At 59.1% G+C, this 12,345-nt stretch overlaps 1 protein-coding gene across 1 annotated transcript; it reads left to right on the top strand.

Annotated features, from left to right (window-relative positions):
* Positions 1 to 3,679: 3,679 nt before the first annotated feature.
* GBX2 (gastrulation brain homeobox 2) lies at positions 3,680 to 6,932 on the top strand. Its single transcript, XM_047721463.1, has 2 exons — positions 3,680 to 4,633; positions 5,669 to 6,932. Exons 1-2 carry the CDS (start codon positions 4,111 to 4,113, stop codon positions 6,190 to 6,192), a joined length of 1,047 nt encoding a protein of 348 aa, XP_047577419.1. The 5' UTR covers positions 3,680 to 4,110; the 3' UTR covers positions 6,193 to 6,932.
* Positions 6,933 to 12,345: the final 5,413 nt, after the last annotated feature.

Raw genomic sequence — 12,345 nt, 5'->3', positions numbered from 1 at the left:
AAAGCTGAATAAAATAGTTTAAAAAGATGAGGCTTCAATGCTTTCTGCTACTTGCAAATTGGTGTGTCTGATGGGGAATTTTACACAAGCACCCCTTTGTAAGTGCGTCTTGGGCTTGGGAGGGACTGTTGTGGGTTTGCTGGGTGTGAATCCCAATTGCCCTTCCATAAATAAAACCCATCCCAAGCTATTTCCCAACGATTGCCAGGAGCAAGAGCCGCTGCCATGACCGAATGATCAGGCCACTCAAAGTCTCTATAAATAAAAACAACACGGTTGCCACAGAAACCAGCCTCTCTCCCGGGACTGGGTGGCGGGCGGGAGCACCCGGCCCGCTGGGTCTGCGGGTGTCTCCGCACCCACGGAGACCTAGGGCGCCCACGAAGCCCCTTCTCCTCCACCGCCCGCGACCTCCACCCGCCCGCGGTTTGTAAAGGCGCGGTTCGCCGTGCTTCCTCCTCCCGGCTGGACTCCACGGGCCGACGCAAGTTTGCCACATGAATATTCATTTACTTGTGCGTTTAGCATTTTATACTCAGCCCCCATACACCTGCACGCGAACGTTGACTGGGACAGCCCCGAAGCGTGGAGACAACTTAATTACCATCACTTTTACTGACGTCTGAGGTTTTAAGTGGCTTAATACGGTCTTGACACCAGCTTGGCATCGGTCGAGGAAAGTGCGTAAGGGGTGGGCCAGCTTCATCCCCGCGGGAGTCTTCCTGAGAGGGGAAAAAAAAAGTTCGCGGAAGTTAACTAGAGTTGGAGCACCCAGATGTGCTTGCGGTTGTGTCCTTCCTTTTTCCGAACCCGAGGCAGCGCGCGCGGGGGCTGGGGGGTGGGGGTGGGGGTACCTCTGAAGGCAAAGTTGCAAAGATCTGTGGTTTTCCTGCGCAGCTTGGGCCGAGCCGAGTCACCCCAATGGTTCTGCAGTTTGAGGCAGGTCCGAGGTAAGCAGGTAGGAATCCGAAGGATGGATAAGCCCTGTACCTGTCGCTCGCTACCCATAAATCTCTCGGAGGAGACGAGGAAGAACTCTAGGGGCTTTTATTTTCCGCAGTCCCCGTGCTCTGAATGCTTTGCAGGTAGCTGAGGTGCCCCGAATGAATCTTGTTAATCACCGGCGAAACACAAGAATCCTTTTATGATGCGAACAGTCGTTTTCTGAGCAGTTAAGCATTAGATGAGAAAATATGACCGCATTGCATTCGAGAAAAAGCACACTAGTAAATAAAATTCATATTGATGAGAATTCTCTGAACTCACTAATAAAAGAAGATTAGTATTATAACCCCCGCAGTCAATACTTTCCACAGCAATTTATGGATGCAAATAATATGCCATCAAATTATTTCAAGTGTAGCTATAATTCAGCGGACCTAAATCTTCTTGCTGAACTTTAAATGTAGAATTATCACCAAAATAATCAAAGGAATCCCTGTCTCTCGGAGGGTAATCAGGCGACGGAAGTCCCTAGAACAATATTTTTACTGCGAAATAGCAAAGTGGATGGCAAATCTGCTCGGGTAAAATGAGTAACAGCTTACACACACACGCCAGTGTCAAGCCGCGAAGAGACCCGGCTGTAGCAACGTAAATCAAGCAAGAAGTCGAACATTTTTTCTTAGTATTCAAAAAACAAGGTAACCATACCAGAGACTCTGTGCCTGTAACTATCCCATAATGAGAGGAAGTATTTATTATGCTCATAAAGAATCAGCCTTTTGCCCTGGGCTTCGATTCCCCCCCCCCCTTCCTTTTCTTCTTTTTCTTCTTTTGTAGGAGTGGAGAAAGAGGGATAGAGCTTAAAGACCCCACAGACACCTCCTGCCCCGCGGATTCCACCGATTCCCCCTCACGCCGCCTAAGCCACCTCGGGGTCTGGGCGTGAAGGGAGTGCAGGCGGTACAGTCAGCGGCGTCCTAATGAATTCCTTTCAAACCGCCTGCCGCCGGAGCCATCTATTACTGCCGCCTGGAGTGGGGAAACGCGCTCGAGACGTCTTTGTCCGGGTGGCGGTGGGGCGGGGGGGAGGAGGCGAGCGGGAGGAGGGCGGCTGGCTGCGGGGCCGGCGAGTTTTCCCAGCACTCGGGGGCGCCGGGATGCACCCTCCTCTCTTTCCTCCAGGGCCCTTTGGGTGGGCAGTGGGTTCCTGGCCAGACCCACGGCTGAAGAGGTACTCTCGAATTAAGACGTCCCCCTGGGGGCCTTGGAGTTAGAGCGGGAGAAAGAAGAACGAGAAAGAAGAGCTTCAAGGAATAGGGTCGATAAATTCATAAAGATCGATTTATCTTTATCTCCCAATTAAATGTGCTTGTAAGTGATACATAACACACGTCCAACACGGGCCAACTCCCCAACCACTAGCTCCTCGGCGTGAGCTGATTTTTAATGACTGGAATAACAATGCCCTTCTCTCCTCTCCTCGCGAGCCAGGTGCTCCTCAGCCGCTCCGGGTGAGCGTCTAGACCCGGGAAGTTGGAGCCGAGGCCCTGGAGGCGCGTGGAAGCCCCGCGCGCACTGACGCGCACTGCACGGGCAGCCCTGGCCACGAACGATTCCGTTAAGAGAAATTTGAGCACTGCAAGTTTCTGGTTTTGTCATAGAGAAGGGGATAAGCACCTCACTATCCCCCACTCTCTCCCCGCCAGTTCCCTTGTTCCCATATTCTGGGATTTTACCATTGTCGAGGAAGGGGATACATCTTGAGGGAATCCGCTCCATCCTGCAGTAGGCAAAGGGGAACCGCGCGCCCTCGAGTCCTCACTCAGGAAACCGGGTGGCGGCGCCAGGGTGAGCGCTCCCTCGGTTCTCAACGTGCTTAATTAGCGCCTATTTACAAAACGCAGCTTTTATTTGAGCAAACATCATAAAGCTTTCATCAGGATAATCTCACGTTATACAATCTGGAGGCACAGCAACTCCCCCTTCCTCCCCGAGGATGGAGCAGATAAAGGACTCGCTTTATTATCATAATTATCGTGGCTGTTATTTTGGTGCGCGCAGGCAAAGTGTGTAAATAGGTGCGATGATTAAGAATGTCATGAAAAATGAGAAGGGATCGCTCACAGGAGGGCCTAGGTCGGGATGGGGGGACCAGCAGCCTCCCCGCCCCGCCCGGGAGCGCGGGGGGCGCAGTGAGAAACCCGGCCCGCTCCAGCCGGTGGCTGGGGCCTTCCAGCTCCCGAACAGCGCCCAGGGGGCGGATGTGAAGGGGGCAGGACCTTGCTCCCAACTCTGGGAACCTCTTCTGGAGCACGGGCGCAGCAGCGGCACCCAACGCTAGGGAGAGCCACGGACAGGTTTGTTCCAGGGCATTTGAGGAAGAAATAGAACGCCCCTGGCCCAGCCGCGGTAGGTCCCAACCCCGGAAGCTGCCCTGGGAGGCGGCCTCGACAAGGATGTCCGGCCGCGGGGTTCGAGCCTTGGAGCTTTGGAGCCCACAGTCCTTTTCAAGTTTGCGCGGCGCGGGCCCGGCGCGCAGGTCCTGGCTCTCGGGCCCGCGCGCTTGGCCGGTGGCGCCCGCAGCCGGCTCCGGGCCAGCCCTGGTGGAAGGGGCGGAGCCTCGTTTTCGCTCCGCCCCCTCCCGGCGCAGCCAATAGGCGGTGGAGCCTGGCCCCACGTGAGGTAAGCCCGGCCGGGCAGCAGGCAAAATGTGAATGAGAAAGAGGAGCGCGATTTAAAGGTGCTGGCGGCGCCCGCCGAAGACAAGTGCGCCAGCTTCGCGCGCTCCCCAGCGGCCCGCGGGAGGCGACGGACTGCGGATCCGACAGACGGACGCACCGACGGCTGAGAGCCGGGGCCGAGGGTGGCAGACGAGACTCGCGCGGGCTCCGACGGGCAAGCGGCGGGCAGCGGCTCCAGCGAGCCCGCGGGGCCCGGGTGCCCTCTCCACTCCGGGGCGCACGGCCTCACCCGGAGTACCCCCCGCACGCTCTCCCGCCGGGCATGCAACCCGCTTAGGACTGAGGGTCGGCGGCGCCTGCTTTCAGGGTTCCGCTCGGCCCCTGCCCAGCGCACCCGGCTGTGCTCCCAGCGCCCGGGGGGCTTCCTGGTGGCGGCGCGGCGCGGGGACTTTTCGCCTCTCGCTGGCCTCTCCCGAGCGCGTCTATGAGCGCAGCGTTCCCGCCGTCGCTGATGATGATGCAGCGCCCGCTGGGGAGTAGTACCGCCTTCAGCATAGACTCGCTGATCGGCAGCCCGCCGCAGCCCAGCCCCGGCCATTTCGTCTACACCGGCTACCCCATGTTTATGCCCTACCGGCCGGTGGTGCTGCCGCCGCCGCCGCCGCCGCCACCCGCGCTGCCCCAGGCCGCGCTGCAGCCCGCGCTGCCGCCCGCGCACCCTCACCACCAGATCCCCAGCCTGCCCACCGGTTTCTGCTCCAGCTTGGCGCAGGGCATGGCGCTCACCTCCACGCTCATGGCTACGCTGCCTGGAGGCTTCTCTGCGTCTCCCCAGCACCAGGAGGCGGCGGCCGCCCGCAAGTTCGCGCCGCAGCCGCTGCCGGGTGGCGGCAACTTCGACAAGGCGGAGGCGCTGCAAGCCGACACTGAGGACGGCAAAGGCTTCCTGGCCAAGGAGGGCTCGTTGCTTGCCTTCTCCGCGGCCGAGGCTGTGCAGGCGTCGCTCGGTGAGTCGGCGGCGCGCGCGACGCGGGGGCGGGAGGGGGCGGGGGCGAGCCAGCTCAGGGTTCCCGCTGGGGCCGAGGGGGCGAGGCCGAGCCCCCTCCCGACACCCCGCCCCGGCTTCCCCCTCCTGAGCCGCAGGAGGACTCCGCCAAGCTGTGCCGCTAGGCCTCCGGGGGGCATTTAGAGCCGAGCAACAAGCTAGGGGGTGGGGTGGCATTTAGCTCCCGGGGCCAGCTGCTGCGCCGGGCGTCTGACCTGGCTGGCGGCGAGTTTGGAGGAGTCTAACCACCCCCTACTGCGAGCCGTGACCTGGGGCCCCGGATAGGTTTCAGCCTTTAGGGATGGCGGGTTGGGCTATGTGCCTCAGTAGTGCGTGTGCTGGTGGGGGGGGCGCCGGGGTTGGACTCCCCCAGACCTATTAAACCCCTTTACTGGGCTTGTCCGGGAGAAGCAGATCCCTGGGAGGCTGTGCGTCTGCCTGTGTGTTGCGGTGTCTGGTGGGAAGTTCTCCTAAGGCTTCAAAACTTCCCTTTTGCCAACATTATCTGTCCAAAAAAAAAAAAAAAAAAGACACTGTCTGGGATCTATACCTCCCTGTGTCCCCACTTTGACTGCGATGTAATTGAGGCTCACTAAATTTTCACTGTGGGGGTGGGGGCAAGATGGATCATGAATTTCCTCTTCCGTCCTCACCCAGCCCCCACCCTGGGGACAAAGAGGATGCTCTCTTGGGCCTCAGGCCTCCTGTTACTTTTGCCTTAAGCTGCTGGAGGCTGGGAGGGTGCAGACGTGGCCTGGGGCCCCTTGAGTGATGGTTCTGGGCAAAGGGCCGTCGTCTGTACTGTCTTCTTTCCTCCTTTGAGCTTTCTCACGCCCCCCCCCCCTCCTCTGCCCCTCAAAGGCCAGGAAATCACAATGTGTTAATGTCATAGAAAGACAATCCGCTAAGGGGGGAAAAGGCCCAAGTGACGGTGGGAAGGGGAAAGGAAGGCCAGTGTGCGAAATGTAATAAAATGCCGTTTGGTTTTGCTTTTCAGTCGGGGCTGTCAGAGGGCAAGGGAAAGACGAGTCAAAGCTGGAAGACGACCCGAAGGGCAAGGAGGAGAGTTTCTCACTGGAGAGTGATCTGGACTACAGCTCGGATGACAATCTGACTGGCCAGGCGGCTCACAAGGAAGAAGACCCCGGCCATGCGCTGGAGGAGACCCCGCCGAGCGGCAGCGCGGCGGGCAGCACCACGTCCACGGGCAAGAACCGGCGGCGGCGGACTGCCTTCACCAGTGAGCAGCTGCTCGAGCTGGAGAAGGAGTTCCACTGCAAAAAGTACCTCTCGTTGACCGAGCGCTCGCAGATCGCCCACGCCCTCAAACTCAGCGAGGTGCAAGTGAAAATCTGGTTCCAGAACCGCCGGGCCAAGTGGAAACGCGTCAAGGCTGGCAATGCCAATTCCAAGACAGGGGAGCCCTCCAGGAACCCCAAGATCGTCGTCCCCATCCCCGTCCACGTCAGCAGGTTCGCCATCAGAAGTCAGCATCAGCAGCTGGAGCAGGCCCGGCCCTGAGGATCCAGGGAGAACCCGGGGCCTGGACCACCGCGGAGAAGCCACAGCTCTGGAGGGAACCGCGGTGGCTTCTGCCATGTTTGAAGCAAAACTCAAAGTCACCCCCACCCAACTTTGGACACCCCAAGCACATTGAGAGTATATTCATTAAAAAGGCTTAAAAGACTGCTTTTGAAGGGGCTACAGCTACACCTGAAGACACACTAAATATTTATTATACTATCCTACTTTGTACATAGATATCTATATAAACTGGATCTCAGCCGCAGTATTTTGAAAGTCATAGGACCAAACTACCCAGTAATATTCTCCACTCACATTCCAGAAGAAAAACAAACCCTCTGCTGTAATCTTCCATGCATAGCAGCCTCCTTTCCATACTTTTCCAAAGGTAAACATGACACTCCAGAACAAACCATGGGGTTTACGCTCATTTTTGGTTCTATCTTCGTTTTGGGGTTTTTTTGTTTATTTGTTTTTTTGTTTTTGTTTGTTTTTTGTTTTTTTTTTTTTTTAGTTGACTGAAAAGCAGATGTTTTGGGGGCATCCGGGAGATTTGCTTTGCTTTGGTTTTGCCTGGCTTTCTTTCCTGGGGTTGCACATCCTATCTGAGCCATGTTTGAAGCACGTCTCCGTTGTGTTTAATTTATTTCAATGTAGCTTCTTTTCTTATAAGTTATGACATTTAAACAATCGCAGTCTTGTGAATAATAAAAAGGAGAGAGAGAGAGAGAAGGGGGAAAAAAAGACCAATCTCTGGGTCTCATAAGTGTGTCCAGATTTGACTGTTTCCAGGGCACTGCCAGGCTATGGCCAGGTGGCTGGTCTGGGGCCAGTACTGGATAAAAGTCCCCTGTCCTGGTCTCTGCAGGCTGGCTGGACACCAGCCACCTTTTCCTTACTACGAGGTTTTTAAGTGGAGAGCGAGAGCTCTAGTTGGGTTTTAAATTTAAGGGAGCCTCCTTTTCATCCTAGAAAGCTGACTTCTTCCCTTTTGCCTGCTCTAATCAATACCTAGGAAGCTGGCAAACTTCGGCCATAGGAGGCGGCGGGCTCCCGGAGGAGGGAAAGCGAGCGCGGGTATTGGTGGCTTTTCACAGACTCCTGATGCTCTAAACCGACCACTGCCAGGGAGGAAACGCGTTTTCTTACCAACATCCCCGGTCGGAAAAGGAGCGGTGCTCGCGCCCCAAGCTGGGCCAAGCGCCCATAAATCAGGCTCCGGGCGTTATCTGGTGACGGGAGCAGAAACCCACCCAACAGAGCTGGGCTTCCCGGCAGCGCCCAGCTCCAAGGACCCGGCATGCGGAGAGCGTCGGCAGCCAGCGCGCTTCCCTCTCCAGGCCGGGTCGGAGGGGCGGGCCTCGACCACCGCCCCACCCCGAGGGCTCTGGGGAGGTCGGCAGCACAAAAAGGGTCGCGGAGAAGAGCGCACACGGGGTGGCGGCTGGGTCCGCAGGGGTACTTGAGAGCTGGGCAGCTCCCTGCCTGGGCCGGGCGGCTCACAGAGCGCGGGAAGGGCCCCCGAGGCCCACCGCCCCCAGCCCCGGGCACCGCGCCCCCAAGCCTCGCCCTGGACGCCCGCTCCCTTCCCGACCCGGAAGCGCCAGGCCAGGCCCCCCGGAGATTGTCGCGAACAGGCCCGGGACTCTCCAGGGGCTTGGAGCGAGCGAGCGACAGGAAGTGCGGCCCGCTGACCTGTGGCCTCAAGGGCGAAGAGAAAGAAGCCAGAGGCTTCGCCAACCTCGGCCTTCGGCGTGGGGAGCAGGCTCCCAAGCAATCGCGCGCGGTACCCACCACGGGTGGCAACCCTGGGAGGGGAGACACGGCGTCCTCGGTCAATACTAGTATTGACCTAAAGTACTCCGTTTACAACCTGTCACCTCCCCGCTGCGGGGAGCCGTGGGGACTGCGGCCTCCGTCGACACTTCAGGCACAAGGTGAGGGACGGAGGCAACGGAGTCAGCGTTTCCCGCCGTGTTCCCAAGATTTCCAGGCGTGGAAAATGGCCCAGACTTGGTTTTCGAGCACAATACAGCGGAGCGGCTGGTCCTCCGAAGGCCTCAGCCGGCTCTTCGGGGCGCGGAGAGCTTAGGGGATTCTTGCTGCCCGCCCCCCGCCCCGCCAAGAGCCCTGGGGCCCGCGGTGGAGGCTGCGCCGGGGTCCTTCCCTGGCCCCGCTCCGGTTCAGCCAGGCCCGGCCGCTCCCCCTGATCCCGCCAGCGGCCAGCTGGTGCGCGCACCCGGATCACCCGCTGGCGTCACCTACTCAGGCAGGTTTCCCCCGGCCACACGCCTCCCCGCGCTTTCGAGGCCAGCGGAGACGCCGCCCCCACCATGTCCCATTCCCCCCAACCCCACCCCGCACACCTGAGCCAGTCAGGATGATAGGCGACCCCGGCGCAACAGTGGCTGGTGGTGCAGAGTCCCAGCGGAAGGAGCGGGGGCCTCCCGGGCGGGGGCGCCCCCACTCGGCACTCTGGGCCTGCGGGAAGAACCCTGGGTATCGAGAGCGGGGTACCCGGGGTCAGATTCTGGAGCGCCCCCGCTTCCCCTATACCTTTACACCCTAACAGGTGTAACTCCCACCCATCTTCTCTGAAAGCCCATGGTAGTTACAGAAAGGACAGAGGGACCCAGAGCCTTGGCTACGCGAACCTCTCGGGAAAATGAAGCTCCCTAGAAACTGGGGGCCACCTCCGGGAATCCCCTCCCCGGTGGGCGGGGGAACAAAGCTCCCTGGCCCTTCCCAGCTGTGAGATCCTCGCCCTTCGGAAGCACGAGGAGAGGGGCCGGAGCTCCCCCAGCCTGGGGACGTGGAGCCCCTCTGCTCTCTCGGGAAGCTGCGCCCCTCCTCCCAACCCCCAATGCCGGGGCGCCCCTGAGAGCCTGGTGCGGAGGCCGAGGCCCGAGAGACAGGCCGAGGGGAGGAAGATAAACAAGCAGCGCTTGATGGCCGCTGTCATCATGGCCGTCATCATGGCTTTCATTTGGCTGCCTAATGAGTCACATCACAGGCAGAGAGAAAAATTGTCAATCGCCCAGGCCCTAATGAATTTTTTTGCAAATTGTAATCAAGCCAGGCCGTCTCAGCTGGCTGATTAATGAGACCCACGAGGCTCGGCCAGCACCTCAGCTTTTTATTCCATCCCGTCCTCCCTGCACTAAATTAACAGCAACTTGTCTGAGCTTCAAATTAACTCCCAATGATTAATTCTGATGGGGGGGCCTGAAGAATAGCTTGTTCTAATAGGCTCTGGCCTGAGATGCTGTTGGAAATTAATACACTTCCCCTTTGGCTGCCGGCTTTAATCCAAGGTTGGGTTTTGACATCACTATATTTGTTGTTACAATAAATTCCACTTACATCTGCAGATCAAATAATTACGCTTGGGAGCTCCCGGCCTGGCGCCCCCAGCCATCCGCTAGAGCCCCCGGGGGGCTGCCGGCACCCCTTGTGCACCAAGCTGGACAAGGGTAGTGGGGAGGGTAAGGGAACATCAACCCTATCGGGGACCCTCTGCCCTAGATCTCCGGGGAGTTGGACAACCCCCCCCCCCTTTTGGAGAACCAAGCATCCTTTGAAAACACATCTACACCTCCTTGAACAGAGCCCTCATGGGACTGGTCTTGCCCCCAAGCAACCTCTCCCACTTTCCCTGCCGGGGCTGGGGATATCCTTGGGGCAGCCTGGGCCACGAGCACTTGGATCCTCCCCAACCTCGTCCACGAGGGAATTCTTGAGAGTTAGCACATGCCTCCACATTCAGCTTTTGCCTCCTAGCCTTCAGCCCCCTGGGTCGTCCTTTCACAGGAGATTTGCAGCTGAGGGTGGGGGACCTCTGAGTCTGGTGTGCCTCCCAAGATCACCCAGAGTCTGGCTGAGCCTGTGGCCGGCCTGAGCACCTGCATTCCAAGACTGCGGTTTCTGGGGTCAAAGCCCGTTTAGCCTCGTTTCTGTTTCTTTGAGCTTAATTGGCTTAATCATTTCAGCTGTGCCTGCCTAGCCTAGCAGAGGGCTCCTGCGACTGCTCCCTCTCCCCGGTCCTGTCCCAAGTGGAGTAGTCCACTGTCCCCCTCCTGGCAGGGGCATCTGCATACGCTGGAAGTCAGGAGGCTCACTCCAGTGGACCTCAGATCCGGTCACCACCTTCGCTGATCCTGGGCCTTCCCAGATCTCTTTCGCTGCCCGGGGAAAGCTGGAGGCGGCTTCCTGAGGCCCAGTCATGGAATCTACCTCAACTGGCTCTCCTCTCGCCTGCAGGATACTGGAGTGACCACGCAGCCAAGTAGCCTGCCCACACCCAGCCGTGGCCTCCCTGAGAAGGAGGCTCCTGTAGGCGCATGCCTGCTTCTGTCCCGGGAGACCCCCCGCCTCCGCTCCAGCGCGGTCTGAGCAGGAGGCCTGCTTGGGCCCTCTGCAAGGTACGGCTTCCTGGAAGGCCCTGACGCCAGGGACAGGGCCTCTTTCTCCTGAATTTCGGCGCGGGGCTGTCGGGGAGCCAGGCTCTGGGGTCAAGGGGAAAGCTGCGGTCTGGGGTCTACCAGAAGCGGCCCAGGCGAAGGGAGGAGGCATTAATCTTCATTTTGGGCCCTTATGGTGTAAACAGGAGAAATATGATCCTGGCAACCTAACATGAATGCAAATCACACCATCAGAGTAATAAAGCACCTGAAACCCCGACACACAAAAGCAACACCATATGTATGAAGACAACCTGCATAAATTATAAATTACATCATAAAATTGATTGCCTATTTGAATAGTTCAGAAGTGAGAGAACTAAGCTGACTTCCGCCCTCTGTGGCTTTGGAAGAAGGTCAGGGAGAGCACTCCCCCCGACTGGCCTCAGACTGGGGTCACTGCACCCAGAGTCTCCTGCCAGCGCCCAGCCTGGTGGCACCAGGGGTAGGAAGCACACTTTACGCCTGGTGCGCACTGCCAGCTCCGGGCCACAAGGAGGGGACAGGCCCCCAACCATGGGCGCCCTGCTAGGGGCGGGTCATAGGCCGGTCTGGGTCCCAGAAACCCGGGGCACGTGCTGCTGCTGCTGCTGCTGCTACCTTCCCTGACGCTGCTCAGATTTCTAGCTCGGACCCAAAGGTCCCTGCAAAGGCCTCCCTCCCCACAGAGTGGGCTCTGGGGCAAGCACGGGTGTGAGTGCATGGAGTTGTGGGATTCCCTGCTATGTCTCAACCTGCCTTGCCATGATTTTCTGTCTTCCTGGATCCCCAATGGCCAAGAGACCCCAGCCCACTGGAGGAACCAAAAACACCATTCAGAGGTGCCCATGGAAGTTGAGAGCCCACTGTGCACTCAAGTCTGGCCTCGGTGCTTCTCCAACTCACCAACCCTACCTTCCACCACCAGAAGCCATTTCGAGGGCCTGGGCCTCTGTGCTCCACCCAGTTTCTACCCTGCTGCCTGGAGGCCAGAGTCTGGACTCTGGCCCCCACCCTCCACCCCCATACTCCATGTCCCCTCATCGCCTTTGGCCTCTGAGATCTCCCCACACAGCCCAGACCTCCACGATGCAGGCATCACCTCCACTTCTAGTCTCTGGGATGACCCGCCCCCCTCCCCAGGTCCATGTCCAGCCCCGCCAGACCCCATCTGGCCTTTGGGCTATCCTCGAGTGCGGACTCTGGGCTGTTCCCTCCTTCCCGATCCCACAGTCCACCACCAACACTCCCACCTCCACCAGTGCGCGGGCCCTGGCCTACCCCTGCCCACTGCGCTCTTCCTGGAACAGGCCCCCATCGACATCCGCGTGTCCACCACGGAGCTGCGCAATGCGCTGGGGTAGGGAAGGGAAAGCAGAGGCCAGGGTAGCTCAGGGCGAGGTCGTCAGACCACGAGGAGAGCCTGTTCTGCCCGAAACCATCGTGCGCCCCCTGGGCCCCAAAGGGGAGAGGAACAGATCTGGGGGCCCCAGGGCTCCCGCAGCTCAGAGCTCCATGGAGGCAAGGAGGCCCTCGGTGGGCGCGGCAGCCCATCCCGCGCGCGATTCTCACTCTCGACCCTAACAGACCTTTCTGGGGTAACTCTCCCGGGCCCAGCGCCCAGTATTGCGAGCCCTGCCTAAAGGCCCCCCCACCCCCCAAGGCTAGAGGCAGCGGCCTGGCGTCCAGGCTAAGGCCTGCGGCAGGTCCT

Source organism: Lutra lutra, chromosome 3 (genome assembly GCF_902655055.1).
Source record: "Lutra lutra chromosome 3, mLutLut1.2, whole genome shotgun sequence".
Classification (NCBI taxonomy): domain Eukaryota; kingdom Metazoa; phylum Chordata; class Mammalia; order Carnivora; family Mustelidae; genus Lutra; species Lutra lutra.
This window is presented reverse-complemented; position numbering and strand designations above follow the sequence as displayed.

Bases quoted from the DNA above. Each gene is read 5' to 3' on its own strand.
- GBX2 (XM_047721463.1), top strand. From the start codon at position 4,111: ATGAGCGCAGCGTTCCCGCCGTCGCTGATGATGATGCAGCGCCCGCTG. The intron at 4,634-5,668 runs GTGAGTCGGCGG...TTTGCTTTTCAG, and splicing joins GGCTGTGCAGGCGTCGCTCG to TCGGGGCTGTCAGAGGGCAA.